General features: G+C 39.4%; 1 protein-coding gene across 4 annotated transcripts in view; it reads left to right on the top strand.

Moving 5' to 3' along the window:
- NFKB1 (nuclear factor kappa B subunit 1) overlaps positions 1-16,345 on the top strand; it is a 57,101-nt gene that overhangs the window by 16,802 nt on the left and 23,954 nt on the right. For 3 of the 4 annotated variants that reach the window (XM_035326339.1, XM_035326337.1, XM_035326340.1), the window contains exons 4-6: positions 5,308-5,348; positions 7,791-7,889; positions 14,814-14,962. In XM_035326339.1, coding sequence (XP_035182230.1) covers positions 5,308-5,348; positions 7,791-7,889; positions 14,814-14,962 — 289 coding nt within the window. The remainder of the gene's footprint in view (positions 1-5,307; positions 5,349-7,790; positions 7,890-14,813; positions 14,963-16,345) is intronic. The other variant, XM_035326338.1, reaches the window with a different exon arrangement.

The following is a 16,345-nucleotide window of genomic DNA, read 5'->3' as shown; positions in this document are numbered from 1 at the left end:
AAGAAGAAGAAGAAGAAACATCTTCATTTCATATTCTCTCAAAGAGAAAGTTATTCTTAATGGGAGATTCAGGGAAGCCTGACCATCAGCAAAAATGAGATGGGTGTTCATTTCCCGGTCCCACTGCAGCAGCCCTATTCCTCATAAGCATGGGCAGAATTGCCTACAGCTTTTGGTGTTTTTTTCTAGATCTTCTGAAGAGTGAAGTGGGGGAGGAAACTGGTTAAGCAAAGCCCATGGGCTGCTTGCTTTAAACATCTTGCCTTAAATACCACACTTTAAATTCTGCAGAGCCTTCCTGTAAGGGTAGATCCCTGAGGGGGAGGACTTATGAATCATAGAATGGTTTAGGTTGGAAGGGACATTAAAGACCAACCCCCTGCCATGGGCAGGGACACCTCCCCCCAGACCAGGTCACTCAAAGCCCCATCCAGCCTGGCCTTGAACGCTTCCAGGGATGGGGTGTTCTGGTTTTGGCTTCTGCAGAGTTAATTTTCCTAATCTTCCTAGTAGCTGATATGCTGCCATGTTTTGGATTTAGGATGAGAATAACGCTGATAACGCGTCAATGTTTTTAGCTGTTGCTGAGCAGAGCTTACACTGAGTCAAGGATTTTTGGCTTCTCATTCTGCCCTGCCAGCGAGGAGGCTGGGGGTACACAAGAAGCTGAGAGGGGACACAGGCAGGACAGCTGATCCGTGGTGACCAAAGGGATGTCCTGTACCACATAGCATCATGTTGAAAATAAAACTGGGGGAAACGGCTGGGGGGAGGCGGATGCTGCTCAGGGACTGGCTGGGCATCAGTTGGTGGCTGGTGATGCACAACACATTTTCTTTTCCCTTTCTTATTAAACTGTTCTTATCTCAACCCACGAGTTCTTGTACTTTTTCCTTGTACTCTCCCTGATGATGCTCAGGGGAGTGGGAGAATGGCTGTGTAGTGCTTAGCTGCCTGCTGGGTTAAGCCACACAGTGCATCCCCAACTTCTCTGGGCAGCCTGTTCCAGTGCCTTACACCCTATGAGTAAAGAAGTTCTTCCTAATATCTAATCTAAATCTCCCCTCTTCTAGTTTAAAACCATTCCCCCTTGTCTTATCACTATCACCTTGACAAAGAGTTCCTCCCCAGCTTTCCTGGAGATCCCCTTTAGGCACTGGCAGGCTGCTGTGAGGTCTCCCCCAGAGCCTTCTTTTCCCCAGGCTGAACAACCCCAGCTCCCTCAGCCTGCCTTGACAGCAGAGGTGCTCTAGCCCTCTGATCATCCTCGTGGCTCTCCTCTGCCATAGATCTGCCCTAACAGATCTATGTCTATAACAGGGCTTAAGGAAGGATAAGAGACTAGATCTGGAGTCTGAGCTTTTAGCAGCAAGTTACCACTTCCAGGATGGACACAAGAGAGTTGGTATTGGGTTCTATAACCAAGACCTAGAGGCTGAGAGTGGTTTCATCCATATGCATTGGGTAAAACAGCACACAATTACAAGGGCAGGATGCAATACAGCTGCCTATATCCTCCCAACCTCACAAACCCTTGACTTGGCTGTGGTGGAAAGAGCACACCTCAGTGGGTGCTCCTTTGGGAATTGTGTGTGCAGGGTGAGGCCTGTCAAGTGGAAGAAAGAATGTAAGCGGTGGGAGTGTCAAGATGCAGGAGGGCCTCTGACTCACACAGGAAGGAAAATGAAGAAATGTAGCAGTTGGAGAAGATGTGGGGAAGTGCGACTGTGACTCAGGCTGGAGGAGAGGCAGCGGGATGTGAGCTGGCCTGTGGCAAGCAAGGCCAGAAGACAGAAAAGGAAGCACTGAAGAGTATCAGGATGTGGCATTCTGCACCAGACCCCCTCCAGGCTGGAGGACTGCATGACTGAGTTGCCATTCGTAGCCCTCCTGGTTGTGCAGCAGTGCCAGGCAGGTCATGAGCAGTCAAAACTCGGCTCTTGGCAGTTGTGGGAGTCATCCCTGTGCAGAGGCCAACTCCACGACTGTATGCTGCTTCAGCCTCTCTGGGGCAAATGTGAAGCTCAAGCTGTGTGTTTAGTAGTGTTCCTTCTGCTTGTGTAACTCTTAAAGAGGGGTTCCTCACCAACAACTTGAACAGCTTAGAACAGAGATGCAAAAGGTCGTCACCAACCTCGTCATTATATGTGCCATTTACAAGCTGTACATCTTCAGCTTCCTGCAATCTGCTTAGACAAGACATGCCTACTAATAGAAATCAACTATTAAAAATATCCCTGTGCAAAACACCTAGGTTTATTTCACATTCCCCCTCCTGGGGAAAAGATCTGAGAGAGGGAGAGGAAGAGACAGAGAAGGGACCACACAGCAAATGTTAGGCTGTCTATCTAACGTACTTCTGGAAAGTATTCAGAGCCTAGGGAAGACAGCTGGATGAGACCTTTTGCAAAGCAAAATCCTTTTCATAGTCAAAATAATATGTCACTTAGGCTTGAAAGTTACCTTTAATATTTCTGCTTTATTTCTACATAGCTTTTCTGGCATAATCAAGTGCCTGGCATTAGTGTGCCTTCGCTGTCCACTTACTCAGATCTGCTTCAAATGCTGTACCAGAGAATTACTTAGTTGTAAGAAAAGAGAAAATATTTATTCATAAAATCCAAAGGCTAAAATAAGACATTGCAGAGCTTTGTCTTTAATACATAGGTATGTGATTGGTTAATGTCTGTTATCACTGATTAATGATAGCATACTGCACCCTTTTTTGCACTTTCTTAGTATTGGTATGTAAAATACTTTACTTTTTATATATTTGTATGCTTTTTATAAGATTTTTTCCCAAGGGGGCATTAGTACTGCTGTCCTAAGTTTTCCATTTCCAGAGTTTTCACAAATGCCATGCAAGCTGAAACCATCTCAGTAGTACAAAGAATTCCCCTTGAGCTTTCCACTAGGCCAATATAATGGAAATTCCTCTCTTAGGACTTTAAACTCCCTCATGCAGAGGAAAGTCTTGAACCTGGGTCTGCTGCATCCTGGGGGACTGCTGGAACCACGTAGTAGCTTTTGTATAAAAGAGCACTTTGTTTTTCTGGCTCATGCCAGAGGGAGCAGTAAGGTTTTGTGCCGATTCTAATCACAAGTATATGCCTTGAAAGTGAATTCCTAAGGGGAAAACAGACGGAGAACAACTGCTTGGCAGGTCCTGACCTGGAGGCTTGGTTGAGAGTTGAGCTACGTGGTTGTATTTAAAGTGAATTGCTTCTGCCAGTGCCCAGAAGATACAAGGCCTCTGGGTTGTTAAACTATAAAATTTTAGGTGCCTAATGCATGGGGAGAGTTAGAGGTCTGTGAACAGAGGTCTTACATTCAAGTGCCAGTGTCATGCTTAAACTCAACTTTACTCATCTTGACTCCATGTTACAGTCAGAAAAAAGAGCATAAAACCACACTAAAACTAAATAATCTGCATCTTTTAAACTTTCTAAAGCCCAAAATGTTTTTCCTGTTTTCTAGTGTAAAATAACTTGTGTATGGTGTTGAAGCAGTTGCTTTACATGACTTCAAAGATTTTAATTGTAGCACTGTTTACTTTTTCACAGGAAGAGTGTTGGATTTGGGAAATAAATTATCTTTTTATGTGAAATTGTTGTGACTGGCATTTGCAATGGACCTTTGACATGAAGTTAATTCAGTTTTGCTGACTTTGACAGCAAAATAATTCTATCTGTTAGCATATTTATCAAAACTTTTCATGTTGAGAGTAATCAGATAAGAACTGTGTTGTCTGAGGATGTGAAGGCCTCTTATTAAAGTTGTATTGTGGAGTGGAGGAGGACGCACAGTGATACTGCAAACTGTAAATGAATTAATCCTCCGCCATTTTTAATGATCAGTGGACAATGAAGTTGAAGCAAGCATGTGGTTCTATGCTCCATCCAAGTACTACCTGGTTGAGGTAGCTGGATAGCATGGTACTTGCAGGTGGTACAGATGTTCAGAGGCTGACCATGCCTTCTCGTGGATGCTGGCAAGGCACAATATGCTTTTTTTGCTTACAGGCCCTGCAGTACAGATGTAGCTTGTCTCTTCTGGAGGTTTCATGTATCCCAGTGGGCTTGCTAGTTTCCTCAGCATGAATAGCTTCAGTAGGGTATAAGTGATGATACATAAACTCAACAGGAATATAGCTGGCAATATATTGTGCCGGTATTCACAGTGAAGCTGCCATTTGGGGTCTGCTTTGATAACAACTGATTTTTTTAGCATTGAAACCCAAATCCTCTTCTTTGCTTGTCAAGAGACAGGAAGGAAATTATACCTCGCAGAACTGTTGTTTTCAGCCTCAGGAATGGCTTGCATTTGAAGAGGCACTTCACACCCATCCATCTAGAGAGCTTTCCTTCTCTCTGTGTATACAATCCAATTGATCAGAGTTGGAGCTTCCTTTGATGAGGTGATTAATTCTGAGCTCTGGTGGCACAGAGTTCTCATTTGATTTAGGGTCTGCCCAAAGGCTATTTAAACTGGTGAGTTTTGAAGGAGGTTTGTGTTGTGAAGTTATCTAACATTCAAGGAATAGTGCAAGGTTTAAAGCTGTTGAAGCTAATAAGCCTTCTTTGAAAAACAACCAGAATTTATTAGAACATAACCCAGTGTGTCAGCAACATGCATAAAGATGGATTTCATTAAAGAGTCTGCATCTTTAGTCAAATAGAGTGTGCTCAATGTTTTAGAGGCACAGCAGAGCAGTATATTTAAAAGTATATTTGAAATTATCGAAAGAATGTAAATGGCTTGGTCCCATTTTTTTAAAGTAGCTCTTACTGTTAGGACATGTTGAGACAGCTTGAATTCCTCCTATATTCCCATACCTCAGAGCTACCGATTGGCTCTCAGCTTTCAAAAGCACCTAGTTAGTAGGAAGCCCCAGGGCCAAGGCTTGTGAATATAGTCTTTAGAGCCCAAGGGGTTTAAATACAAAAGTTAACCTTAGCTCAAGAAGGCCAGGCAGCTCATCTGTGGCAAGGAGAGGATCCCATTCTTACTCACTGCTCAGTCTTAACTGGGTGATCTGAGTTGCTCCTTTAGGTCCTCTGAGCTAAAAGTAGCTTTTGTTATTTAATCAATCCCTTCTTACTCCAGTGCTCTTGGTAAAGGTTACAAATGGTAGACTCCCAACTGATAAATTAGTTATTAGAATTTTACTTGAGTTCTGAAGATGCTTAGGTGCTTTCAAAAAAATTTCAAGACATTCAAGGATATCCATTTTATCCCTGTAACTTCTGTTTCATTGTAATAAAAATATAATTTGCATTTTGACATTTCTTCTTTCTTTTATATTAGCAGACGGACCGTATCTTCAAATCATTGAGCAGCCAAAACAGGTAAGAACACTACATTTTGAAAATCTTTAAGATAGCAATGTCACTGTGTTCAGCTTTGAATAAAGCTATGACTTAAGATGAGAGAAAAGGGTTGAAGAGGTTAAGCTTAATAACAAATATGGCATTTAACCATGAGCAGTTTTTCCTCTCACTTTTGTAGTTAAATCGTTTCCTGTTTTGTTCTGTCTTCATCTCTGTGTCTCTTTGGAAGTGTCATAAGACAAAAAAAAAACGAGGGTTTTTAAAAATGTCTTGCTAAATATAGAGTTGTCATCTTAGAAATGAGTGTTGTAGTACCCCAGTATTTTGAAACATAAATTTGTAGACCAATCATGGGAGTTTTTTTATAATTTGTTTAATGTTTCTTGAAAGATGTGAAAGAAAAAAATCCAAACATTTCATTCCATTCCCAGAAGTTACAGGAAGTTTTGACTCATGTTTTGTCATCATGGAGAAATCCTGTTGTCCTTTGAGATTTCTTTTATCACAGTTGGCTGTTCTGGATAACCCAAGACAAATGAAGATAAATACTTGAAAGTAACTTTTTTTAGTGACTCAGTAGTGAACGCTCACTTACGCTGCTCTGATAGTTTCATCCTAAAGTACTGGTTATTATTCGTGCAACTGAAGTACAGAGTGATTCTGGCTGGTGGCATCAGCAATTTCAAGTATTCCTCCTTAAGCTGTTACAGTAAGAAGTCCCTTTTTTGCCTCTCCCACGTAGTTGCATAAAATCCTACATTATGCAGCTGTTAAGTAGATGGTTGTCTAGAAGCCATTCTGTCCCCTGCTTGGTCTTCTGCAAATGCATGTCACAATCCAGTCACTCTTCTAGGGGACTGTAGGGAACATCTATTTCAGGTGCACACTAAGGACATTTTTATACTTGAGCATCCCTATGGGAATAGGAGACACTTAAGCGTTCACAACAATGTACTGTGAACTCTTGGAAGAATATGCTGCCTCTTCCTTGTTTTAGATTATCGCAAATTAGGCCACGTCTTTGCATGGCAGAGCCTATAGTGTGCAGTGCCTAAAGAGAGACCACCCTTTTCCATATGTGACATCTCCACAAGCAGCTCTTTAGTGGAATAGCATGTGGCAAGCTGAGCGATGGTTTATAACAGGGTAATGAGGGTGATCCATAGGCAGGGTGCTGTGCTTGTGTTCGTTTTAGGAACAAAGAGATAACGGGGGAGAGTAGGACTGTATGTGTGAAAACACAGCTACCGTAGGAAGGGCAATAGACTGGGGAAGGCCACTCGGATGTCTGCTGGACCTGTTGGGCCTAACGCATAAGAGGTCAAGAGAGACTAGGTTGTCCCTGGCAACATGACTGTGGAGGCTGCTTTTCCTTCTGGACAACTTGAGTTCAAGCTCATCATAGTTGGGCACTTCACTTGCAATACACTTGGTCACCATAGGAGGGCAAATATGTGATCTAGAATTACTTACACTCTCTCATCAGCATCTGAACAAAAGACAGATCTTTCCATTTGCTTGGGAGATGGGTTCTTAAACTGAAAAGGCTTTGTTTAGTGAGATAGATGTCGAAGCTAAAGATTACAGAGTAATTTTTTGAGACATGTTCACTGTCAGCTAATACAGACTTCAAATTCAGAGCTGCCTACTATTAGAGGCTGAATGATCCTTGAAGGATGCAACACTTACCTGGTGCTGTTTGAACAAACACATCGGGAGGCCTGTATAAGACAGGGACTTTGCCAGAAATTGCAGGACTGTGGAGTAGGTCTGAAAGTATTCAAAGGGGGGGCCATATTAAACAGCATAGCTAAGTAGAGTTACCAAATACATTTGCTTAAGAATTGCATTTTCTGTACAGTGTAGATTACTTAGTAAAGCAAAGGGAATATAATTTCCTGTAATAACAAAGGCATCCATGGACGTTTGTACTCTAGAGCGGTTGCTACTTGGTCATTCAATGTCCCCTGAATCTTTTGTGCTGCCTCTGGACTCTTCTCAGGGATATCGCTTTCCCATGCTCTTCCTACAAGGAAGAAGAGTTTCTGTGTCATTCATGCTTTTTTTTCCATTATGCTGTGTACTTTCCTGATCGGTTGCAATCCTCTCTACCTATCAGCTATTGTGGGAGAAAGAACAACTGTTCTTACATTCTCTGTCTTTTAATTTTTATCCTGTTTTGAGAGTATAAATAGGTCTCTGCCTCAAAATATCTTCACTTACTGAAAGATATCTGGTTGTTGCTAATGTGTAAGAGTGAGAATAGGACAATTTCTCTGGAGCTACAGTTCAGTGGTGCTTTGTCAACCATTTCTCAGACAATGTTTCAGGGATGAGCATTTGTAACTACAGTTTGTGGGCAAGTCGTGTGTGTGTGTATGCATGCACATGTGCATGTGCTATCTTTTTTCAGTTTTGTTTTTAAAGAGCTTTCAAGTTTCTTTTCCTTTATTTCCACAGAGGGGTTTTCGATTCCGATACGTATGTGAAGGGCCTTCACATGGTGGACTTCCTGGTGCTTCCAGTGAAAAGAACAAAAAATCATTCCCTCAAGTCAAAGTAAGAACATAAAAATTTAATATTTTGAAAGCTGAATGCAAGTGCATGTAGGACCTTACTGCAAATCAACACACTTTTGTACGAAATTACTCTGATTGACTGCACTTCAATTCCCACTTTAAAAGTGAAATTGATTTTAAAAAGCAAGTAGTTTTCAGATTTGTGGAGATACTTTGGCACCATACTTATTTGGTAGCAGTTAAGCAGTAAGCTTTCCTACATCTACCACCTCACTGTCCTTGTGCAGACCAATGGAGCTCTTCTGCAAGGTGCAGCTTTAGTATAATGTAAAGCCTAGGCTGGTTAGTTACACCACTTTCAGCATAATGCTAGAGTCCAGTCACTTATTCCAGTTCAGTCTAAAATGCTATTTACCAAGTTTTCCTTCTTTTTGTATTCATGTTACTCCTTACTCTAGGGTATTGAGTCCTTAAGTTCTTAAGGACTTCATCCAGATTACTTTAAAATCAACAGAAATCTTGTCATTTTAACAGGAGCAGCATTATGTTCAGGAGTTTGCTGAATCTCTTTCTTTTATTCCAGGAAAAATTCAAGCGTGTTACTCAAAGAAATATTCTGTGCTAGCACAATATGAAGATTATAACAGTGATGATTAATCATTCTAGGATTAGGGATGAACTTTCTTTGCCTAAGGTTCTTGCAGCAAATTCTTTCTGCATAGAAGTGGGGAAAAGATGTACTGTGTTTTCTGCATTTTTTTGAACTTAATGAACTCTCAGTCTTGTCTCTGTGTTATGTCTTTGATGAACTTACTGTGCTAGAGATTGTCTCATGAGGAAGAGGGTTAATATTTTTTAATTCTGGTGTTGTATTTTACTCCATTATAGGGAGAGAAGGGAATGGAAGGGTGGCAAGCAGTTAGCATCTAGACTAGGCGTTGGTGTGTGCCGCTCATTAGCTTTCCCTGTTGCATGCATGTAGTTCTTTTGCAGTTCTTGAGAAAGAGTAGAGTTTGGAACAGTTGCATGTCCATAATGAATCAGTATGAGCATGACTCAGTGGAAAATAATCAGCATTGGCTGAGTTAGCCTAGGGGGTGTTAGTCTGGCAAATTGAGAAGAGGCTGAAAAAGCTGATTTCATGTAGCCTTGCAAAACTGTTATGAAAAATTACCAGCCCAGGCAAAGAATCTTCTTGCTTTTCCCTTTCCTATTGTGACGACAGTGATGAACCATTGAATAAAATTTTAGTGGTATGTTCAAATAAAAAGAATGTACCTCAACTGAGCCAGATCTTTGGATTCCAATTCCATCTGTATTGATGATTAATACAAATAATTATCAGTTGTTATGTTATTGTATTTCCCAAAGGTATGATGGGACATGAAATAGCACAACGAGATAAGCAATGAGAAGTTCTATAGGGAATGGAATTTCTCAGTGGAAAAACTAGAAAGCAAAATGTTCTTTGGCTTTCCATCAAACCTGGTTTCATTGATCATCAGATTTTAATTTCATCTAAAGCTCCCCCAACACACACGTGTCCCTTCCCCTCCCTTTCTCTCGTCCTACTGTGCGCATCTGGTTTTTTTCTAGTACAAATCCCCACATGGCAACACCTGCTGGGAGAGGCTGGCAAAGGAACACAACAAGTAAATTCCTCAAGGCCATTGCTTGTTAGTGCTTGTTCTCGATTCAAGTGGTGCCAGTAAAGACAGAACTGTTTCACACCTTTTCCTGTAAGTCTCTGCTGTGTTTTGTCAAAGGGTGCTCACCTTGTTGTAAATGAGGCAAGCACAGTTGAAGACTACTGTATTTTATTTTATTTTTACAGTTATGCCAAGGCTTTCACCGTAAACCTCTATTTGTTGACCATGGTGATGCAAAAGGGCAGTAGTGTGACATTGGCTGTTCTGTAAAAAGAAAGCTTTGTGACAGATCTTTAAACCTTGGACATGGGGTGGGTGGTCAGTGCAGCTTGTACCAGGATCTCTTGCACTTGGCCAACTGTGTGCAGAAAGCTGATGCAATTTACCAGTAGCCACCATGGGATGTTCTGAAAATACACATCTTCAGTGCACTAAAAAGCACTGCAGTCTTCCTACCCACTTTTGTTATTGTTATGGGTTAAAAGTCTAAAGAAAAACATGTATCTGATATGACTTGCATAATGTGGACTATTGAACCTCACCCTTTTTTTTTTTTTTTCCTGCACCTACTCCCTAACTTCCAGCTGAGCTGGAAAGCATAAAGATGTGTCTTTCATTTCAAGTGCTGAAAACTTTGCCATGTCTCTAAGCAAGATGTGTTGGTAGTTAATTACATGTTTAACTACCTCCTGTAGAGTGTATTAGGAGATGGTATACACCAGGAGTTAGTGCAGCAGTTCTACAGTGCCAGCAAGTCTTTGCACTTGAGACAAATCTGTATTGGCTGGCAACTTGGAATTGATAAAAACTCTTGTTTTAACAGCACAGTAGCACAGTCATAGCAAATGGAGTCCACTTACCAGCAGTATTTTTCCCTGTAATATCAAAAATAGAATTCATTCAACTTCATACTTTAGGGCCTTGTATTCCTTTGTTTACTGCCATCTTTGCTAATAGTAATCTTAATGTTATGTACAAAACATGTTGTGTTTTTAGAGGATTTAGTGGATTTTATATAATTTTGCAGAGGAGCTGCAGATATTGACCATACTATAATGAAGGAAGATTTCATGGCAAGCTACCTAAAATTCTCCATTTTAAATTTCATTTCCGTCTGCTTGATGAAAGTAACACTAGAAAATTGAGTCTATCTAAAATAGCATCTAGAACAGCTGAAATTAAAGCTTTTGAGCTGTTTCCTCATAATTTGCTTGTTGTCCATGTAAAAAACAGTTGTGTTTTTGTAGTTGGATATAGTTATTCTGTATCCAGATAACAACAGATTTGCTCTCCCAAAGCTCTCTAAAGAGTTTTAGAACAACAACAACCAAAAAAAGAGAACCACCAAAAGAACAAAACTGGATTGTCTGATACTATCAACAGCTCAGTGAATAAGTTGCTTGTTTTTATGCATTTGGAAAACTGCCAGAAAACTTCCATAGAAGATTTCCATTCACCTTTTTACACATTTACTATGTATGTCCTGATCTTACATACTGATGTTAGAGTATTCATGTTTGACACTGAAGTGCTTGATCCAGTTTTGGGTGTGAAAATAATTTGCTGAAAATAGCGGTGTGAAGGAAATGTCCTGAGTTTTCATCTCCTTGGGGGCAAATCTACATGGGTGGCTGCAAACAAATTCGTGTTGCCTATTCTGTGAGCTGGATGTAAATGAGTTCCAGCCCAGAGGCTGGGTAACCACTGTTGCTCAGAGATGTGCCCAAGCTAATGAGCACTGTCTCTCTGCCGATGAGTCTGGACATAGTGAAGTTCGGCTTGTGAATCAAAGCCGAGTACCAGTTAGGCAGTCCTGAACCCAGGTGCCCAAATAGGAGCACTGCCCATCCAGACATGTCCTTGGGCTATATCCTAAATTATACCTCAATTTGGAGATAAGCTTTCTTATTGAAATCAGGGGGATTTCAGCACCTACTTCAAGTTCAGGAGGAAAATCTGGAAAATTAAGCAAGTTATTTAGTTGATGAACTTTCTTGATGAAGAGAGGAGCAACATACTTGCTTTTTTTCTCTATAGGAATTAAGTTGTGGAGTGATAGATCACTGATTCATTCAATGGCCAAGAAAATAAATAATCACTAGTCAAAAACGAGCAGATTTTTTGTTATAAATCTTTAATGCCTCTTAAAAACCTGCGCTGAACCAATTCAACCAAAGCTAAATTCATAGAGATTTGTGTTTTTTACTGCCGTGGCTGGTTTGGCTGAACATGGAGTACTGGGGCCCTGTACTTGGGCTCCTTAGGCAGTGCACAGTGTATTTTTGGTGTAAGAGCAACCTCAGATTCAGAGGATCAAAAGATCTACAACTCCCATTGATTTAAGTTACTTTACATTGCTTGTTCTTAGGTGGCCTAAAGGTCTTGGGTCTATGTAAGTATTCAGTTGGCTAAACAGTTCCTACCACGCATGAAATGTCTTGTCTTAAACTGGCAACTGAAAAAAAAGTAATGCTGTTCTCTGAAAACAAGGCATTTATGAAGAGTGAGTGATGCCTCATCTGTGGAATGCTTTTTGTATGTGAGTATTTAAGACAGCACTGGTCTTACTCAAAAGGTCAGGCAGGATTGGGGATGTAGCTGCTATAACAAAGTGATTAGAAAGAGAAATAGATATTTTTATCATTGCTGGTTTTGTATGTTTGACATGGTCCTTTCCATCATTTGCTTTCTTTAGTTAATTGCTTGGTTTCACTTCTTGCTTGTATGAGTAACTCAAAAAAACATCTTTCAAGTAGAAAAATGTTTTTCTACAAGTTTTTTTTTTAAGTTTTAGAAAGTATAAAAACCTGGTTGGGGTCTGGATTTCAGGAAGATGTGAAATAACTGAAAAATCTTTCAACTCTTGTTTTGAAATTGACTCAATTTCAAGTTCACAGGGTCCTCTTAATCTCTCAGACAAATCTCTCTCTAACAGGAACAGCAGATAAATGTGAGCCTGCAGCATTTTAACTTTATCAGATTAAATCAATTGAATGCTGTTTCAGTACAGGATGTAATCAAGTATTACATCTATGCTCTTCCCAGGAACTCCTTATTTTCTTTTTTTCCCCAGTCTTTAATTTGGTGTTCAGTAGCTGGTTTTTCAGATCACAGGTCTGATTTCGAGCAATACAGCACCCAAACACTGTCCCCTCATACTGTGTATGTGTTTTCCTGTCCACACCATAATTATTGGGTTCCTGTATGGGTATTCATCACTGTAATATACTCTCTATCTTCTAACACCTTTACATGAAGGAAAAGGTGATAGTTATTTATGTATCTTAATAGCAGAAAAAAAAATAGGTTATTCTGAAGTTGTGGTATCAATGATTCAAGGACCCAGAAATGATTTCAGGCTTCGTTTATGTTATATAAGACTGGTTAACCAATGGGACTATTTTGCTGGCCACTGAGATAATCTGGATATCTCAAAATCAAGGAGGAAATACTGTCTGTAAGGCATACAGGTAGGAAACAATTCAAGGACATCCTATAGCCTCTACAGCATAGGATGTCAGACTAGATGACGAAAATATTCCTTTCTTGTCTAATGACCTATATAAGGTATTACGTTTTAAGAACTCTTTTGTTTTTCCCCTGAGAGAGACTACAAAGATCATGCTGAGCTGAGTAACAGGGGGAGATAGCAATCTGGTTACCACTGCAGTTATATGTTCTGCTTTCAGAGGCTGGAAAGTCCTTGACGTGCAGCAGTCCTACCTACAGTTTCACTGTGGTTTCTACAGCTGATGAAGGATTGTCTTGAACTTTTCTGATGTGATACAAGAACATGCGTGTTACTCATAATGAATATAACACTATAGCTGTGCTGGGAACTTTATAGCAGGGAGAGGCTTGTTTAGTGAGGGAAGAAAAGAAAGTATTTTTTAAAAAGCCCCTCTGTCAGCCTTAATTGTAATAATAAAGGTGGTATGTGACACAAAACATAATCATTTTTATTTTCAGGTCACTTTGTGAAAGTTGCACAAGGATCCTTGCATTTTCTCACTGCTGATAAATGGGGAAATGGTGGAGAAGTGATTATTCAGTGTCTTTGTGCAGTTTCAGTCCAGGAGGGGTTAGAATTTGGGAACAGGAGAAAGCATGAGTACCCCATGCTTCATATTTCAGAAAGCAACACTTGCAAAATCCATGTTAATACAGTATTATACAGTTACCTTGCAGGCAGTGAGTAATGAGAATACTTTTGCACACCTGTTCCTCCTGGAACATCTTTTTCGTAGTTTGGGTGTTTTGTTTTTTTTTTGGCTTTTAGCAGCGAATAGGAAGACGGCAGGCAAAGGCAAACGTATATATGCAGTGTTTCAGCTGTGATGGAAGGGATTCAAGAGAGGGGTTAAATGGAGTGAAGGAAGGTGGCAGGATTTAGTAATGTGAAATCGTGGCAATCCCCGGTTATCAGCATTTTATCAACAATATGACCTTACGTATTCAGTTCATCACCGATTCATCACTTTAATGTTTATCGTGATCCTTTAATACCTTGGTTGATTAGATCTATAAGCTGCTGTAATACAAAGAAGTTTGCCTTGGGCACATTAGAAGAAAAATTAGAGGAGGAGGGAAAAAAACAACATTGATAAAAGGGTTAATTAAGTGAATTGGAAGGGAAGGTAATGTTTGCTTTTTTAAAGTGAGATAATTTTATATTTGGCATAATTTGAAAATGATGCATAACCGATAACTGAGTTGAAGAGTATTACTTATGAGGAAAGAAAATAATGTTTGAATAATATATGTAAAGCAACTAACTTACCAAAATGATATATTGTTAGTAATTTTAGGGGGTTTTTTGAAGCATTACTTGACATCACAATTTTAAAAGCTATTAAAAATATATGAAGATTAGAAACTATAATGAAGGAAAAAAAGCTTTATAGTCCTCCAGTGTGCCTCCCAAGGCACTCAGTTTATCATAACTGACTAACAATGTCTATTGTGAATTTAATGTGCTAATTGAAGTTTAAGGAGAGCACTGTAGCATAACTGGCTAGAATGTAAAACTGGTGTTCATGATTTGGGAAACGGGTCGCTCTCCCTTAGATATGTTTTATTTCTTAACTTTTTTGTCACCACTTCTGCCATTTGTATGTTAACTTGAATTACAAAAAAAAAGTGTTGACTTTCTGATGATCTGTTGCTGTTATTTTGTCACTTGGAATTCATGAAAAGATGCATTCACATTTCTCTTATGTAAGCTTGATTGTACTTAGCTGACAGAAAATACTCGACTGGAATCATTGCTTGTTCCATCTTTAAAAAAATAATAAAAAAATTATCTTTATTTACAGATTTGCAATTATGTTGGACCTGCAAAAGTAATTGTCCAGTTAGTTACTAACGGGAAATACGTCCACTTGCATGCTCACAGCTTGGTGGGTAAATTTTGTGAAGATGGAGTATGCACAGTTAACGCAGGACCTAAAGATATGGTTGTAGGGTAAGTTTGTCAAATATATTTGTAAAACTGAACTAAGGTACAGAGAATCGATTAGAAACACTATAAGAAACAATACAAAATCTCTACTAATAAGCAGCTAAGTGGAGCGCTAGTCTTCATGCTCTAATGTGTGCTTTGTATGTTAAACAGAAAAGTAGACTAGGTTTCTGTTTACCTCTTTAGAATATGGCCTAGGCAGGCCAAATAGATTAGAGCAAATAATATTTAGTTAGAATTTGTAGAATTCTGGTCTCTCGATGTGCAGTCCAAATTAGTACTGCAAGCTCATTCTTTAAAATGTAAGTAGGTTTGTTCGGAAAGACCGGACTGTAACGTTACTGAGCAAAAGTTTTTGTTACCTTTTTGATCAATACTTTACCATCACTGAAATACACCAATAGGAATATAGTGAAGAGAAAAGCATTAAGAAAATAAAGTTAATGAATTTGAAATTAATGCAAGACAGGTATAAACATGAAAATACCAAATGAGTCAAACTTTTTAAGTTTAAAGCAGTAAGATTATAGTGAAATTGTAGTTGGTCTGTTCTTGTTTAATTTAAAAGAGTAATTGTTTATATCAGTAAATGGAACTCAGGCTCCTGTCTACGTTTTCAGGCTTAGATCAGGTTTCATGCTGGCTGTGAGTTTTAGTTCTGTGATCTCAAGAATGTCTTTGTTGGTGAAGAAGAAGAAGTTTAAAAAGCTGAGGAGGTTGGGAGAGAGAGATTCTTTTAAACTGTAACTTTTGATGTCCAAGCCCAGTGCACTAACTTTACCAAGCACAGCAATTTAAATAGCTTTATTTGAAATGCTCCTTTTCATCTTGAAAAGTTTGGCTCATTTCCTAACCTGTCTTGTTTTTCATCAGATGTTTAGAAACAGCTTTCCTATCCTCAGTTGACCCATATGAAAATTGAGTTATTGTCTTGTTTTCATACTTCCAGATCTAATTGATTGTTGAATGTGCCAGGAGATTTTTACAAAAGCATATTTTGTATTATGGAAATTTTCATTCAGAGATAGCTGAAGTGTCTCGCTGAAAGCCCAAAGCCCAGCCTAAAACATTTTCTTTGGAAAATTTACACTGTTTTTAGCGTGCTCTCTAAGTCAGTTTGAATTGACCAAACTTCTACTGATCAATTGTTTGCTTTGCATAACAACCATAAAATTACATATTAATGACAGAGCAAACAAAGTGTGACAAGCAGATCTTCAAAGGTTTTCTTAGTTGCTTCCACAGTGTAAGTCTGAAAACTAATAGATTACCTCTTACACCATGGGAAAATCCTGTGCAGCCATATGATCGTTGTCGTATGATGGTACACATTTTACATGCTTTTTAAGGTTGGCTGAGATTTTCATGCTGGAGTTCAGTGGAGCA

The sequence above is a fragment of the Oxyura jamaicensis genome, chromosome 4 (assembly GCF_011077185.1).
Source record: "Oxyura jamaicensis isolate SHBP4307 breed ruddy duck chromosome 4, BPBGC_Ojam_1.0, whole genome shotgun sequence".
Classification (NCBI taxonomy): domain Eukaryota; kingdom Metazoa; phylum Chordata; class Aves; order Anseriformes; family Anatidae; genus Oxyura; species Oxyura jamaicensis.
This window is presented reverse-complemented; position numbering and strand designations above follow the sequence as displayed.